Source organism: Talpa europaea (assembly GCF_964194135.1).
Source record: "Talpa europaea genome assembly, chromosome: 3".
NCBI classification, from domain to species: Eukaryota; Metazoa; Chordata; class Mammalia; order Eulipotyphla; family Talpidae; genus Talpa; species Talpa europaea.
The window spans coordinates 77218418-77236985 of record NC_140069.1 but is presented as its reverse complement, the minus strand read 5'-3'; the positions used below and the strand labels follow the sequence as shown (position 1 = coordinate 77236985).

The following is an 18568-nucleotide window of genomic DNA, read 5'->3' as shown; positions in this document are numbered from 1 at the left end:
CCCCTGCAACATTCTCTGAAATCCAATTAAAGTCAATTATCTTTTTTATTATTTTTTTTTAGCTTTCTAAAAATAATGTTTCTATTTAGTATGGCAGCATCCTATACTCACAATATATACACCTGGAGAGAAACCCTATTATTTCCATCTATTTTCTCTATAAGTACAATAAAGTATTTCCCCTATGCTTTCTTAAATGTTTAGTTGGTTCCAATGATTAACTTTCTCATTTGTAACAGCCTGGCCTCATTTATGTTTTAGTCACATATTTAAGTTTATTAACAGAAGCCAATTTCTAGAATATCAAGAGTAATGAGAGGATTTCTTGTAATTAATTAACAAATAATTTGCCAGCTGTTTGCATTAGAAGATTAATGTCAAGTGGGAAAAATGATCAGATTGTATTTTGTAATCCTGCAATACCCACAAATAGGATTCTTAGCATTCCTCTCAGCATTTATTAAAAGAAAACAAAAATTTACCTTGTATACATCATATATATATTATCTCACAAACCATCATTCATATAACATATACTGTGTATACCATATACACTATATAAACACATATATGTAATTTAGCACATATACTATTATATCATATAGCATATACCATATATGTCATATATACAATGTATATCATTTCCTACATCACATATATACCATTCTGATAGTCAAGCCTCCTATATATATGAAAATTTTGCATGGGGGTCATTATAGTTATATTCCAAACACCAAAATATACAGTGGGCCAATTTCACTTATGATCTTCATCAAAGCTACACAAGTGGGTAGGAGAGAGATCAAGGACAACAGAAACTTTACATTCCATTGCAGAAATACAATATACTCTATCTAGCATGACTACCATTTATAAACATGAGGAACTTAAAGTTTAAATATTTGTTTCTTCTCAACATTAGACTATGCCTAAATGTCAAAATCATACAACTACTGAGAAATCCAGCAAGCATTTTATGGATATGTGTATGTGATTATAGTAACAGTCCTTTAACTTTATTTTATAGACAGAATTTGAGCCAATCAAGCAGTTGTTTGGGCATTAGGAAAACACATCGAGCTTGGTACTGGTTTGCAATTATAAATATATTTGTGGAACACAAACCAAAGTTCCATGTACAAAATTAAAGGTTGAAATTAGAAGGGTATTTAGAAATTTAGCACAAACACCTCACTTTTCTGATTAGGAGCTGAAACCCTGTGGTCACAATGTCCCTGGTGGCTACTTGCTTACTGTCATCTAGGTATTTTCTTCCTTTTATAAAACCTTCTCTCTATGTTTCTCCTCATGCTTTATTTAAACATATAAGTGCTGCGAGAAAAGGTAAAAATACATTGTGCCTTTCAAACTATTTCTTTTTTTAAAGATTTATTTATGCATACAAGAACTGGGGTACAGGCCAAACATCTGGGGGATGAGAGGATTCACCAGAGACAGAGTGGGGAATGGAACAGGCAGACTGACTGAAATATACTGCTGAGGGGAGCAGTGGGCTGGCTGGGGGATCAAACCCGTGCTGCAATGGCTGTGGATAGTTTCATAGTGCGGTGCTTAACCCTTTGAGCCACCAGGGAGGCCCCTTCAAACTATTTCATTCATATTAAAAAACTTTGTCTCTAGATTTCCAATTTTGTTCATTGCATTTACTTGAGAACAAAATAAATTATATCAGGTTGTTAAAATATAACATAACATTTCAGAGGCTGGCTAGAAAGCTCTAAAATGTTAGCCAACCATATTGCATCCTGAGTGCCAGATTCAAAGCTCCTGGGTATTTTTTATAGGCTTTTAAAGAGAGCGTGTGTGATTTTCTCAAGAGCTGCAGAGCTTTGTGTGAGTGTGTTTGAATTCCAGCTCTCCCTCTCTTCAGTGTGTCATTGCCGACCTTTACCCTGGCTCGGAATAGCTCTGTCTTAACATGCTGCTGAAGGTTCTTTATCCACGCTGTTGTTGTATATAAAGAGTATTGTTGTCCCTTCTTTCTTTGTCACAACTTAAGGTGTTGAATTTTCTCTGGGATGGGTCCTAGACACTCTTTTGACCCAACAGTTTCTCTCCACTTATCTTATCCTGTCTTTTTGCTTAAATCAGATTTTAAGCAAGTCATTTCTAGAAATCCTGATATCCTTCTCCAGGAATCATCACGAATTTCCACACAGATACTGATCTGCCTAGATTGCTGCATGTGGTGATGTATGACACAACTGTCTGTGGAAGCTCTCTCTTGAGATCTGGATCTGCCTATCTGTGTATCTTAAGTGTGAATTGAACATATCTACTTAAAATTACTCAAGGTACCAGAGTAGGGTGACAGTCATGACTTGGATAAAGCTTACCAAATACAGTTCTCCACTCACACACCTTCCCCCCATGCTCCACCTGTTATTTTAGTGAATTTATAACAATCCTTTGCAAATACTTGGTATGCAAAGAAGAACCTTCTGGTCTCAACACACTGTTCACTCAGAATGTGCAGTTCCATTTGTTAATCAGATTAAGTTAGGTTTTATCACTGGAATTCATAGACTAGACCAAAGGTATCTGGGTTATTATAAATGCATCATAGTATGTGCTGACAGAAACATTTAGTTAATGAAAAACTGACCACTTCAGGATTCTTAAACCAGCATGTGAGTAGAGATCAAGACCTGAGAGACTGACTGACATGGTCGACCTCACTAATATTTTAGACTTTTAGCTCTTTCTAGTTCTAAAAATGTGTTGCTGGCCAACATTAGGAATCTCAAGAGACTTTGTCAGTGACAATCTAACTGCAAGAGTCCAAAAGGCCCTGGAATAGGGCAGACCTACCTTCAGGTCTGAAGTTGGACATTTGAGTCAAAATCTCATTACTTTTGGTAACTGTTGTTATCTGACTTTATCTAAATTCTAGTAGTTCACCCAATATTGCAGAACAGTATTGCAACAACCCCGACGTTATTAACATATCCACAGCTCTCACTCTAAATGTTTGTGTTTCTATTCTTCTAGAAGAATTATAACATCAGCACACAAACAAATTAATAAAATATTCTCTGCCAGGCAGAATTGCCATTCATTTTATTTTAAACACAAAAGTCTGATAATGTGTTTCTGCAATTTCTTATATAATGAAATACAAAGGATCATCTTACAATGATTTGGCCATCACTAACAACTATGAAATTAACTGTCTCAAGGTTTTTTTTTCCCCCAATTTAAAGAGGGTTAAATTGATCATTTGCATGTTAATTAGCATTCACTTTTAGAAGGTGGCAAATGTAATTTCTCTGTATCCAACATTTAATGACAACCTTAACTTATCTAGCCATTAAATTTAAAGGGATCACTGCTGTTTGCTAGATATTTTTTTTAGATCATGATGATGAAAATAAACTCATTACTCCAGACATACTATTAATATTTCCAAATATTAAAGTATCAATTTACTAGCTTTCCTTACTATATGTAAAAATAAAAAAAGCTCGAGTGTGGCAGGTACAGTATTTTTTAATGACGTTCAATCATCTCCCCAGTTGTGCATGCTTAAAATAAAGAATTGGGTAAGCTGACATTTAAAAGTAGAAAATTTTGCCATAAGACAAAAGCAATCATTGGCCTGTGTTCAGTGACATTTGATAATTCGAGTTTTCCTTTTGCAGCACGGCTATAGTACATAGGTATTTAATGAGCAAGTAAACAAAACATGTCTCACCCTTTATCAAAACAATAACCTTTCTGTTGCAATATTTAGAAAGGTGATACTTCATAAATTAAGTAAAAAATTATTAAAAACATAACAATGAAATAACAATGAAAACATATCAAGCTTTGGGAAATAGTATGTATTTTGATTATCTAGTTTGCTTTTACTTAAGCAGAAATTAAAAAAATCAAATATTAAATTATTTTAAAATTCTTTGTATGTATTTATTTTATGTTTATTGTTCCTTATTATTCTTTATTTTTTGCTGTTGAGGTAACAATGGTTTATAACACTGTATGTAGTATAGCAGTACAGGCTCACTCTTTTTAAATTCTTCACCCTTCTTATATTAGAGCCAAAGTATTCATAGATAAATCACCAGCAAATTCAATATTAGTCACATCTTGAAATGGTATTATTGTTACTTACATAATGACATAAAGGGATGACAGACGAGGGCAGGTAAAAAACTATGTCAGAGGGACTGCAAATATTCTCTAACAACATAGATTTAATTAAAATCACCAAAAGATCTTGTAATAACTTATTTGATAATACACATAAATGTGATTCACTATCTAACACTTGAGTGTTGTCATGTGCCAAACACTATTCTAGACACTATAGTGGTAATATTAAATAATCCAGTTCAACTAATTTAGGACCTTGCTAATGGTATAAAGAGGAAGTTCTACAGATAGGAATACATATTAAAGGCTATGGCAGCTTACAATAAAGGTAAAAACTAAATCATACACTGAGTTATACAAGATGAATAGGAAATAGCCTACTGAAGAGAAGTTTGTTTCAAGTGTGAAAAATCAATACATGTACTGTTCCTAGAGGGGATGTAAGGATAAAGAAAAAGATAAGTTCTTTCACAGGCTTCACTGAAAACTATCCTTTCCTGTAGTTTTTGTAGTGATACAAATGGAATTGCAGAAAAAAGACTATTCTCACTGCATGGAAATGAATGACTAGTGATGGAATCATTGGCATAAATGCTAAGAGATGTTTATGAACTCTTCATAACAACCCCCAAATTTGGTGACATTGGTATCCATTGGCATGGTCCTGTCTATACAATAGAAAACAATTCATATGATTAAGATAAAGCAGAGACAAAATTCTATCTAGAAGAGAGTATTCAACATTAAAAGATAACATTTCCTTTAACTAGATGAGATGGCATTAAAGTATCTACTATGCATCAGGAGCTGAACATTCATTTCATTCTCCTAAAATTGTTTTTATTAATCCATTGTTGAGGGAACTATAAGTCCAAGAATATTAGCGAGGCAGACTCTATGATGAGGATTCGAGAGTGAGTAGTATGTTTGGGGGCCCAGGAAACAATGGAAAGGAATAGGGGCACTGGCAGAGAAGGGAAGGCCAATGAAAGGTGTGTCAAACCAGTTGCCCCAGTGATCAACTGAAGCTTCCACTCATGAGAAAGTACTGGAAAAGAACAAATCCCATGTGTCTTCTGTGTATGGAGAAAGGGATGAGGTTATCTATGTTCAGTGGAATCATTTGGTTGGGATTTCTGGGGATGAAGTGTGTTAGTCCAGTGTCTTATCCCCTTATACATAAGGGTGCAATTGGCCTTTTGTTCTTAGAGGAAACAAACCAACAATGCAGGCACAGAGGTTTAGGTACTGATAGTTGGGAGAACACCAGAAGAAAGTGAAAGTTCTGAATGATGAGGATGAGGCCCTGTCAGCATCTGCTACAGATATAATGTGGTATAGTAACTGTAAAAGTTCAATAAAGAATAAAGCATGACTGAAAATGGGCTAAAATGCGGTAAGTCAGTTTTGTCTTTAAAACACTATACCAAGTACTTTTGGAATACTGATGGCCTATCTTAAAACTAGTGCATAAAGCGATTATAGATTACAAAGAAATAGGAAAATATTAATGCTGAGCAAGAAATTATGCTTGCCTCTGGGGTTTGAAATTGTGGTCTCAGACAGCTAAAGAAGAAGAATATGAAATGAAAAGAAAAAAATCACTTGTGATGTATCAAATATACAATAAAGAGTATAAGCTGAAAATGTAGGAACTATATCAATTATAATTCCAGCAAGAGGTAAATGAAGAAAAAATTCAGTTCTAAATTATAAATAGCAGAGGTTATTTAGGGAGAGATAAGTTACGTGGTCTGCCACCTCAGACTTAGTCTCAACAACCACTAGGACATTTTCACTTCACTAACAAATCTACCTCCACTGGTGCATTTTCTTTTCTTTTCTTTCTTTCTTTCTTTCTTTCTTTCTTTCTTTCTTTCTTTCTTTCTTTCTTTCTTTCTTTCTTTCTTTCTTTCTTTCTTTCTTTCTTTCTTTCTTTCTTTCTTTCTTTCTTATTTATTTATTTGTTTATTTATTTATCTATGTATTTATTTATTTAAGCACTGGTACAGTTAGAAGCGCAGGAGGGTGAGAGAATTCACCAGAGCCAGAGCGGGGAGCAGAGCAGGCAGAAGGACCAAGGTACACTGCTGAGGGGAGCAGCGGGCGGCAGGAGAGGTCTGCGCACCATGTGGGATCCTCCTCCGGTGGCCTGGGAGCAGCCGGGGATCGAACCGGCGATGCAGAGGCTGCGGGCAGCTTTGCAACCCAGCGCTCAACCGCTGCGCCACCGGGGAGGCCCACTGGTGCATTTTCTTATCTTTGATTACCCGCATAATGCTCATTCACTTTAAAACTGTAATATAAGACAATGCTAGCGGCACAAAACACATACTTTTCACAGAAAAAGAAGAGAGGTGAAAGGCCTCTTCCTCACCATGGGCTTTGTACAGTCATAGGCAAAGTTCATACCACCATGAGGGAATTTGATAAGGCATGTCACTTCTGAAAATACTTCAGAATTAAGTCGCAATATTTTGGAGGGAGCTAAACTATATATTCAAACTAGAAAATAACAGCTAGATTCTATAACTACTAACTTGAAAACTGACTTTGGAAAATTATTAAATATCTGTGGACATCTGTTTCCTATTTGTAAATGATAGTATGCATGTTATAAGGTTAACATGTTATAAGATTAACTTTTTTTCTAGTTAATTAACTAGAAATTAATTAACTAGTTAATTAACTAGAAATTAATTAACTAGTTAATTAACTAGAAAAAAAGTTGTTCCCTTTAGAACATACTAGTAATTAGAAACCATAACATTTTATTTGTATATTTACAACTAATACATCATTATTTCACCTCTGTTTAAGGAGCAATTTATAGTTATAAGGATGGAGAAAAACTTATTTTGAGAATTCAAGGATTTACCATTGTAAGGATGTGCTTGCCCAAATCACACTTAATGAATAAGAAGAAATCATGTACAATGATAATTATCTTAATGAAACTAAACATTTCAATGAAATTTTCAAAGCTACTGGAATAAAAAAATGAATCTGTTAAATTCCATATATTTCAAGGATCTCCATATTGTTAAAATTAAGTAAAAGTATATGCAAAATTTCTTTTTTCCATGTCAATGTATCTATATAAATAAATATAAATATAAATATAAATATAAATATAAATATAAATATAAATATAAATATAAATATAAATATAAATATAAATATAAATAAAGTGATCTGAGTATAGGAATCCCAATTAATAAATGTTTCTATTACTATTACCTCTTGCAAAAAGCAGTCATTTAAAAACAGCTCACATATATGAATAATTTTAAAGATCTTAATTAGAAATTCCACTGAGAAATGCTTACATGTTCTCAAGTACAATAAATCCGCCAGAGACAGATATCTGAGGCATTTAAAAAAGACATGATCGTGGGGCTCCCTTGGTGGCAAGGGGTTGAGACGCAACCTATGAAGCTATCCACTGTCACTGCAGCACGCATTCAATTCCTGGCCAGGGAGCTACCCACATGGCGCAGTAGACCTCTCTTGGCTCGCCCAGTGCTCCCCTCAGCAGTGTATTTCAGTCAGTCTGCATGTTCTGTTCCCCACTTTGTCTCTGGTGAATCCTCTCACCCCCCACACCTCTGGCCTGTATCCCAGTTCATGTATGCATAAATAAATAAATTTTTAAAAAAATGATTGAGAACAGGATTTAGAAAAGTTCTGAGACTATAGGATGGTTGAAAGACTGTGATGTAAGAAAAAACTGAAGAAAATAGAGGAATAGGATATAAAAGTATCATGCTCCTCTCCTCTAGGAGAGCAGGTCCTCTTTACAGTCATAGTGCCACCTCCCAGAACAAGGGGAAGTTCAGACAGAGATGCTGCAGTTTTCACCTCATTTCATGATTGGTATTTATGTTTATGTTCTGGCCCCTGCATATCCTCATACCATCCCATACACTTTGGACTTCCTAAAATTCACTTGAGTCTGTCTTGTATAAACCAGCCCCATACTTAGAATTTCAATCAACTTATTGTCCCTGCTATTACCAGTTTCTGGGTCTCCAAGGCCCTCTGATACATAAACTACTTGTAATAGAGAAGTGATTAGATAGATATTACAGGTAGACATTATAAGAAGACTGACCTGAGGCTAAAAGGAAAAGATAGTTTCCCAACACTTAAAAGTTGTTTAAAAGTATACAACTACACTACATATCTGGAAAAACAGGTCTGCCACCTCAGACTTAGTCTCAACAACCACTAGGACATTTTCACTTCACTAACAAATCTACCTCCACTGGTGCATTTTCTTATCTTTGATTAACGTCATTCAGCTTTTCTCTGTTTTTGGCCACATGAGTACCATTGGAGAATGGCAGGGCATTGTACTGGCTAGGCTAACACAAATATAAATCAGCAAACTGTATCCCTGCTTTGTTTGCCTTTTGGCAACATTTTTGCTCAATTTATAATGATTCTCCAGTTCAGTGACTTTAAATTTTTTTTTTTATTACACTCTGTAGAAAGAAATTCATTTTATGGGGCCTCTCCGGTAGCGCAGCACTTGAGCGCTGGGTTGCAAAACTGACCGCAGCCTCTGCAGCGCCAGTCTGATCCCCGGCCACCATGTGAGGGTCCCACATGGTGCGCAGACCTCTCCTGCAGCCCGCTGCTCCCCTCAGGAGTGTACTTCGGTCCTTCTGCCTGCTCTGCGCCCCGCTCTGGCTCTGGTGAATTCTCTTGCTCTCCCGCGATTCTGACTGTACCCAGAGCTTGTATAAATAAATAAATAAATCTTTAAAAAAAAATTCATTTTATGTCATGAGCCAGGACACTCATGCATTTATTTTCAACTGCATCATAATTTTATAAAGTTTACCCTTACAAAATGTAGAACACTTATATTTTTTAACTCTATTTTTTAACAGACCACTTGCAATTGACTGAAATTATATTATGACTCACAAATAGAGATGACCCTTTAATGGATCACAATCTTTTGTTGGTGACCTACTAGATTTAGTCATGTACTTTCATTAAATAACTCCTAAAATCAAGTTGATAGGACAAGTTTCTTCATCTTCCTCTTCTAAATTTCCAAATTTGCATTCTCTTGTTCCCTATTTGTCTCTTCCCTTTTATTCTCAGGAATCTCACACCTTGCAAAAACAAACTTCTTCTGAATCAGCTTTCTGTGAAAGGCAGGTTTTCTCAACTGATCATTTGTGAATTAATCCTTTTTATTCTTTGTGAGATTTAGTGTGATTTTATACCTTTTATTCTTACATAATTTTTATTTGCATTATGTGTCTTAAGAGCAGCAACTGCATATTATTGCTCTTTGGTGTGTAAATTCTCCAAATCATATAGTGTAGTCTTGGCAACAGTTAACATGCACCGAGTAATTAGAACACTTAAAACCTTCATGAGGAATAGTTCCTACAGTCCTGCTGTCTCTGGAGCATATTGAATACTGAGCCTGAGATATTCTGCAGGTCTGACTAGGTAATATACACAGTTAAATACTTACAAACACACAAATTACCAAAACTGAGTCAAGAAGAACTAGAGGTGCAGGTGCTCTTTGGAATTAATGTTTCTGTGTCATTTGGGTAAATACCTAGGAGTGGAATTGCTGGATCATATGGAAGCTCTATTTTTAGTAGGTTGAGGAATCAACACTATTTACAATAGCTAAGCTATGGAAACAACCCAAATGCCCAAAAATAGATGACTGGATCAAGAAGATGTGGTACATATACACAATGGAATATTACTCAGCAATCAAAAAAATAAACACATGCAGTTTGCAGCAACATGGATGGAGCTAGAAGGGATCATGCTCAGCAAATTAAGTCAGAAAAAAAAAGAAAAATACAGGATGGTCTCACTCATAGCAGGAATTTATAAAACCTAAATAAGGGACCAGAAAAATGACTAATACAAAGTAAAAATCAAAATCAACAAGCAACTATAAACCAGAGACACACTATGGGGGGGGGGGCGGGGAGAGGAAGGATTAGGGTCAAAATAAGGAGGGGTGCAATTGTATGTGGAAGATAACCAAAATGAAAACGCATATATTGTGCAAAAATGAAAAATGAAGTAATAATTGTATAAAATAAAATATTAAAAAACAGAAGAACTAGAAACCCAAATTAATTCCTGTCATGTAAAGAAATCAAAATAGTAGTTAAAAAATAAAACATAAAATTTGTTCATTAATTTAATTATTTAATTCACTAGTGAATTCTAGTAAACATCTAAAGAAGAAGCTATTCAAATCCTACAGAACCTCAGATATTGGAAGAGGAGGAAACAGGTCCTAGTCATTCATAAGTCTGGTATTTCCCTGACATCAGAGCCACAAAAAGACATCTCCAGAAAGTAAACTACAGTTCTCTGTGACTATAAAGAAAACATACTTAACAAAATATAAGCACTTAACTCTGACAAAATATAAAAATTATTTTATACACGTAAATGGTGTGATGCAGAAAAGATATACCAGAGAGCCGTGGTAATAGAATACGAAATAAAGCAGTAGATAAGAATTCTATCTTATTAACACTTAAGGTTATAAGGGAATCATTCAGGACACTCCAGTCTATATTCCCTTACCTTGCAGACCCGAAAAATCGACTAGACTATGAAATTTTGTTGCTGTATTGAAAGGAATATTAAGGGCCTCTCCAGTGGCACAGTGGTTGAGCACTGGTTTGTGAAGCTGCCTGCAGCCTCGGCGGCGCCGGTTCGATCCCCGGCCTCTGGGCGAGGGTCCCACATGGCGGGCCGACCTCTCCTGCAGTGCCCTCTGCTCCCCTCAGCAGTGTACTTCGTCAGTCTGCCTGTTCTGCTCTCCGCTCTGCCTCTGGTGAATTCTCTCACCCTCCCACACTTCAGACTGTACCCAGTGCTTGTATAAATAAATAAATTAATCTTTAAAGAAAAAAGGAATATTAACTCTAACATACTATGCTGAAATATATCATTGGGTCAATTTGGGCAGTATTTGGATGACACAGAAATCAAATTACAGGAACAAAACAAGAAGTAATTCAGACTGGATTTATTTAGCAGTTTTGACAGTCTTTTCCTCTTGGACTCAAGATGACAAAGATAGTTCTGCTTTGTTAGTTTATCCTGAGCGGGTAGAGACAGTGAGAATCCCAAACAATACTTTATTAGTTGGAGTTCAAATCCAGGCTTGACTAGTGAACAGTGCCTCCTGAGTGAAAATAAATCCTATTGTGAAGCAAATGAAGATTAAGAGGATTAAGCTTCACACGTGGAGGATCAGAAAGTGGATTTGTTTTTTATTATTGAAGATATGTTTATGGGTTAATTGTATGGGGATCTGGCTCATTTGTTTTTTCTAAATTGAGATGAGCCAGTATGTCTCTGGGGCAGGACAGACTTTTGCTATTTGTGAGGATATGTATTATTTGTTCCAGTATTATGCATTTGTAGTTAAATCTTGAGAAAGGGATTATGATTTGTAGGTAGTCTCACAAGGAATTAATTGTTACTGACATGTTGGTTATAATAATAGTAACAGTACTGTCTTTATCCAAGTTATTGTAACTCGTATACACATTTAAATTTCTTTAGCATGCTCAGCATTCACAAAGAATTATAAGTTCAAGGCGATATCTAAATCATATTTAAAAATATGATTAATATATAGATTGGAGTTGTCAAAACTAGACATACATTTTTTTTCCTTGTTGAGGAAATATAGAAATGTTCAAATTTGTAACTGAGAAGCCTTCTATACAAATAATACCTAAGAAAAAAATCCTAATTTTTATCAAATTATAGAAAAACATTATTAAATATCCAATGTAATTCAGTTAACACTATGAACATTGGAGTATTTTGCTTTATTATTTAAAATGATATGCTGACTTCTCTAAAATTATAATAAATCTATGAATAATATAATCTTTGCAATAAAATAAATACATGACACTACTATTTGTACACAAGACAATATGAAAGCTTTGGAAATCACTTATTAAACTGAAGTTCCTGAGTAATTATAAATGAGAGAAGGATAATCAGTGAGGAAAATTCAGATCATCCTGTTTACAGTATTAAGCCATTTATTAATGAGCAATACAATTAATTCCATGTGAATTTGAATTTACATTTAAGTATATCAAAAAGATAATACTATTGGAAGTCCAATGGAAGAGACCAGATATTTCATTTAAATTCACATGGAAAATAAAACTAAGACAACTATACATATTACAGGCCAAAAAAATCAGCCAAATCCTCACCACCATCATTATAATCATAATCACAATCAAGAAGAACACTCACTGAAGCAAGAATCAAAGACATATTTAGACTTTGGGAAAAAAAAAGCTTTTGCATGTTTTAATTTAGTGCATATTTCCTTTTTCTGTACATAAAATTCAGTTTAATTTAAAAGGGAAATTTTAAACACAGCTTCATTTAAAATTCAGGTAATTTTCAAAATATTTTGGGCCAAAGTAAATCTTTAGATGGAAGTATTTCAACATTATTCAAGAAAAGCAGTCTTACAAGTTCTATAGCAAATTTAATTATTCCAATGTTACCCAAAGTGGGTAGCATATACAAAATTGTCCACAATAGTAGTAGGTTTTGATCAAAAGGAATTTGGAAAGTGTCATTGAGTTAGTTTATCATGAAATCTCCACTCTTTTAATATCCAGCTGTAGGTCATCAATCTACATATTAAATATGCATAAGTACATGTAGAAAAACAACCACAAGATGGGAGGGCATGGCAGACAGAGGAAAGATTAAGAGCCAAGATGAGCAGGTGGGAAAGCATAAGGCATCTTTTGAGAAACTGTGGGGAAATTCTGGAGTTGCAGGAGATAAATCTGGAAATGGAGGCAAGAGCCAGACTGTGAAGGTTTTGAATGGCAGATTAAATAGTTCAGATTCTTTAAAAGTCAGCCATCACAGATTGTACATTCCAAGTAGGGGTGTGACAGAATAAATGCACTAGTTTTGGAGGATTAATCAGAATATAATGAATAGATTGTTTTTGAGCAGTGAAAATACTAATAAATAGGAAGTACAATTAGAAGGCCCTACCAATGATTCATGAGTGAGAACGTATATGAATGATGAAAAGATAATGCAAAATAATGAGAGCAGGATTTATTGCAAAAGGAGAATGAGATACAGTTTCAAAGACTTTTAAAGAGCTCTCAGGAGAGTGATGGTAGCTTTAGTGGCCATAATGAATCTTTAGCAGCTTCTCTGTATATGTGTCATACTTTTAAACTGTTCTCATGCTTTAATATCTGTTTTGTACCACTTAGGACCTAATATTATTGACCACATGGTTAAATTCTGTTCATTCTTAAGAATTCCAGATTATTTGTCATTTCTTCATCCTTAAATACGTTTTGTATGTTCTAGCCACATATCACAACATATAAATGAATGCATTTTAAAGTTTTATTGACATATGTGTCTCCCCCCTTAGTTGGGGACCAAATTTTCCATTTTTTACAATTAACACAATAATACACAATAAAACACAATCATTGCTTGATGAAGGAACATGCCATGAATGTTAGAATGGGCAAATAGATGGGACAGAAGGATAAGGAAAGGTTATTTTATCAACATCTTGGAAAGCCAATGGAAATATTATTGAATAAAGTGATTAAAAAGGAAATTGATAAGGCAGAATTGTAAAATTCTGGAGCACAAGGGAGCTGTGGCATGCAGGTTAAAGGTGGAGGAATCACCCCCCAGTAGTTCAAGGCTTCTTAGAATGTTCAAAAGATGCCGTAGGCTATTCCATTACCTAACTTTCGCTTTCTGTGTTTCTACTGTCAAGACTGCCATCCCATCTACAGTCACGTTAGCAATATATACTAATGCATGTTCAAACACAAATCAAATGTCATCATTTCATGAGATTCCAGAGCGGCTTTTTCTCTGATTCCCAGAGTTGGTTTTTCCTTAATGTACAGCCTGAAGACCACCTTTAGGAAATGACTTGAGGATGATGCTTTAGGGACACTTCCCTTTAGAGACACATTCCATCCAATAAATAACAAAAGGATGACACAATTTAATCATCATTTTATAAATTCAAATGAAGTAATGAACATAAGCAAATGATCATCTATTATTGGTACCTTTGTGTTGGGAGTGGTGTGGTACCATATATCTGAAGAGGAATGTACCTATAACCCTAACATCATATACAGTGTTGTAAACCACCAATGTTAATACAATAAAAAAGGATACAATAAAAAATTAGTGGAAAAATGCTGGCAGGATACCTGATGATGGATAGATTAAGCTAACAGTACATAAACCCACAGATAAAACTTAAAGTCATAAAAAGAGAGAGAGCAGTATGTCATGTCTCTTTATGAAGGACACAAGATGCCCTCTAATATAATCTGGCCCCAAAAAATTAACTGGCATTTGACCAGATTTTTATCTGAAACAATAACTTTAAAGGAAATACAGAAGATAGAGGGAAATGTGAAAAGCCTTAACTGATTTGCATTAACCAAAATCTCAAATGAGTGCAAAAATCTAGTGTTTTTAATAAATTGGAAGCAATAAAATTTAAAGAGGGAGTGGGAAAACTATAGTTTAAAAGTATATTAAAACACACTTAAAGGTGTGTCAAACAAAAGATATTTTTTGCTCCAGATTTCAACAAGCACCAGTTTATGTCATTCATAAGGCAATAAGACCCTAACTGACACCAAGATCAGTATCAGTTATTATTATTCTTAACTTGAGGATATAATAATGGCTATATTGTTAATGTGTCATTGTACATTTTGAAACACTTTCAAATGAAATAATATGATATCTGAAATTTGCTTCAAAATAATGTGTTGTGGTGGTGGGAGCTGGGAGGAAATGGTAATGATATAAATTAACAAAATGATTAATGTTGGCACTGAGTGGTAGCCATACAGTTCATTTATACAGGTGTTTGAAAAATTTCACTTTATCATCATCTTAAATGCAATATCCTAGACCCCCATCAGAATTGCTGAATTAGAATATCTGAAAGAGAATCTTGGAATCTGCATTACTAAATTTCAAAGAGATTATTATGCACACTTAGATTTAGGGATCACAGTCCTAAAATAATTTATCCCTTGCTCTGCTCTCATCAGATAAATAAAATTAACAGAGAAATGGATAATATATTTATGTCATATTTTTTAAAGATAAAAACTATGTCTCACTTACATGTCTTAAGGTCATATATTTTATATGCACTCAATTAAAATTAGTGATATTAGTAAAAATATTTAGTTATTCATTCTGAATATTTTATATGTCTACATTGTATAAAAATGTACTGACATATTCCAAGATATCAGGTCATTCATTTGTCATTAGGACTATACACCTTCTCACAACTGTTAGCAATTATACTCTAGTCACATGGAATTTCTTAGTGTTATTCACAATCCTGATGAAAACTACAACCTTTTTTACACATACAGAAATAGAGAATAAAAATAGCCATGTGTAGACAGACCATCTACACTGACAATACATATCCATGCATATTAAGCAAAAGAAATGAAAGGTTTCTACCTGCCTTTAGCCTTCAGTTTTGCCTGTATGAGTTTGTGTTGTTTGCAATGGTTCATTTATTAAGTAACTACTTTCTTTCCTAAGAGGGCATTCTTGGGAAAATGTGACCTTTTGTTGAGAATTATTTTACCAAAGATCTCGTATGTCTTATATCTCAGAACCTTTGAAATGACTATAATAAATTCTGCCTTAGTACTGGTCCAGTATTGTAGTTCTGCCATTAACTAGGAAGGTGATTTTGCACAGGATGCTATTTTTTACTGGTTTCCATTTTCCCATATATGTATTTCGAATATTGTCAGTCTAGTCTTAGATCATCTCTATGTTCACCTGTAGCTTTATGCTGCTTCTAGGAAAAAATATTTTACCTAACATTTAAACAGAAAACACAATTTTTCAAGGAAAAAAGGTGATGGTTTCACCTCTGCATCTTAGATGACATTAAGTATGCAAAATTCTTTTCTAAAGGTATATATCCAGGACTGTGCAGGATTTTTTCCATTTGGTCTTACCTGTTTATGGGCATGATCATAAGAATTAATGTGATTGTCAAACTCCTGGTGTTTGTGATACTGCTTGTCACATAATTCACAGTAAAAGTTTGCCTTCACATCTTCCAGGGCCCTTCCTGTGGACTTCTCCTTTTCTGGAAAATCCTTTAAAAAAGGCAAAAATGTTGGTTATATTTCTCTCTATCTCAACCAGATCTCATATTAATCAAGTTGTTATTTTACTATGACTGAAAGAATATGGTTAGGGTCATTAATTTTTGGAAATTCTTAGAGTCACAGAAGTAACTCTGAGCTCTATCTTATCTCTTACTTATCAATGAATATATAATGAGCACTCCCAAAGAAGTCACCTACTAGTCATTATTCATTCCTCTTGCCATCCATTTCTTGGTTATGGTTCTGTTGACTCACCTAACTAGAATATTCACCATCATTTCCTCTCCCTATCCAATGACTCATCTCAAACAGAAGCTCCCACTATCTCCTTGAAGCACCTATTATTGCACACCTATACTACAATATTTTGTTGAGGCATAGGCTATACTGTTTTTTTATTTTTTTAATTTTTTTATTTTTTACATAATTGTTCATTTTTAAACAATATTTGCTCTCCCCCACCTCCTCAGGTACAGTCCCCATAGAATTTCCTTCACCAATGCACCCGTGCACCATTACCTCAGTCCCCTGTGCTCCTCCCTCCCTCCCTCTGATCCCTCTCCCTCCTCCTTCCCTGCAGTATGTCTCTGATTTATAATTGTATGTTTTTGCTTTGTTGTGTTTTGTATTGTTATTATTTTTTACACTGATGTCTTACTTGGTTCCCCTATATTCCTGCTATAAGTTAAACTATCTGGTATTTTTCTTTTTCCTTCTGGCTTATTTCACTGAGCATTCCTTCTAGATCCATCCACATTGGTGCAAATGGCATGAGTTTATTTATTTATTTTTTGATTGCTGAATAATATTCCATTGTGTATATATGCCACAGCTTCTTGATCCAGTCATCTATTTTTGGGCATTTGGGTTGTTTCTAGGTTTCACTATTATAAATAGTGCTGCAATAAACAAAGGGGTACAGGTGTACTTTTGAATCAATGTTTTTATGTCATTTGGGTAGATCCCTGGGAGTGGAATTGCTGGGCTATACTGTTTTATAGCATTCACCCACTTCTTTCTGTATTTTACCCTCACCAAGACTGTCAATGTTTAGACTTACTCCTCTTTGCATATAATGCTTTTCCCCATTTGTTAAATTGGTCAACTCCTTTGTCAACACCCAGCTCTTTGCCTCCTCTGGGATGCATTCCCATGACATTTCCAGGAGGAAAGTCATCATTTTGTTGCTTATCACCAAACACATGTGATCATTCCTATTTGCTTTCCTTCACAGCTATTTCATCTGATATTCTCCTTTGCATTTTTGTGTTCCACACAATTTCATCTTCAGCCAATTTACCAATCCACTCATATATTCTCCCTGTGTGACCACCATAAATAAACTAGCACCTTATTTATGTATAATCTCTAACTCCAGAAATGCTTATTCCATAAGCTTCAATATCTGCTAGATATCACCAGTGGGTTTATCACATTTTTCAAAATTATTATTCTGACAATATTGGGTATGTTCTATCTCAATGTTTTGGCCACATCATTTCCTTACTTAAAAATCCTCTTGAACTATTGCACTGCTTATAGATAATCATGACAAATATTTATTGAACATAAGCTATATGCTAAGTATTTGGCTAACATGTGAATTACCTTATTCCTCACATCAACCCCATAAAAATAAGTTCTATTTTAATCTAATTTTACCAATGCTTCAATAAATATTTAGATCACACGCTCATGGTTCTTGAATTAGTAAGTGAAGAAAGATTTATATTCAAATAACATATGCCTAGAAAACTAGACAAATAAGGTGTCAGAAGAGGTTTCCTGCCTTACTACTGGAAGGACAGTCTAAAGGCTTTATAGAAGGAAACTAAACCCAGAGTCCTGTGACTTGAGGCAATATTGGAATAACTCTGGATATTGGAGACTCTAACAAACTGCACAAGAAGGGACACTTGAATATCAAGAAATTCAACTCCATATGATGAAAGTCGATAAAGAGAGATGTCCAGAGGCTGCGGACTTGAGCAGGAGCATGCCCTGCAAACCTGAGAGCCGTGTGCCCTTGTTTGACTAATGGATCATTGGAGGCAAAAACCGAGTGGAGTGAAACACAAGCTGAACTGATGGGAGATAGGTGTGGAGAGCTAGGGTGTGCCCAGTGAGCCTGGTTCTCAGTGACAGGGACAGTGCTCTGAATCATCATCTCCATATTTTCTCAAGAACGGTGCTGACCTTGTGAGGCATGCTCACATCAC

At 34.7% G+C, this 18568-nt stretch overlaps 1 protein-coding gene across 1 annotated transcript in view; it reads right to left on the bottom strand.

Moving 5' to 3' along the window:
• ZNF804B (zinc finger protein 804B) overlaps window positions 1-18568 on the bottom strand; it is a gene marked incomplete at both ends in the record, with an annotated part of 486249 nt that overhangs the window by 65585 nt on the left and 402096 nt on the right. The window contains one exon of the mRNA XM_084230251.1: window positions 16194-16337. Within this exon, the coding sequence (XP_084086377.1) occupies window positions 16194-16337 (144 nt within the window). The remainder of the gene's footprint in view (window positions 1-16193; window positions 16338-18568) is intronic.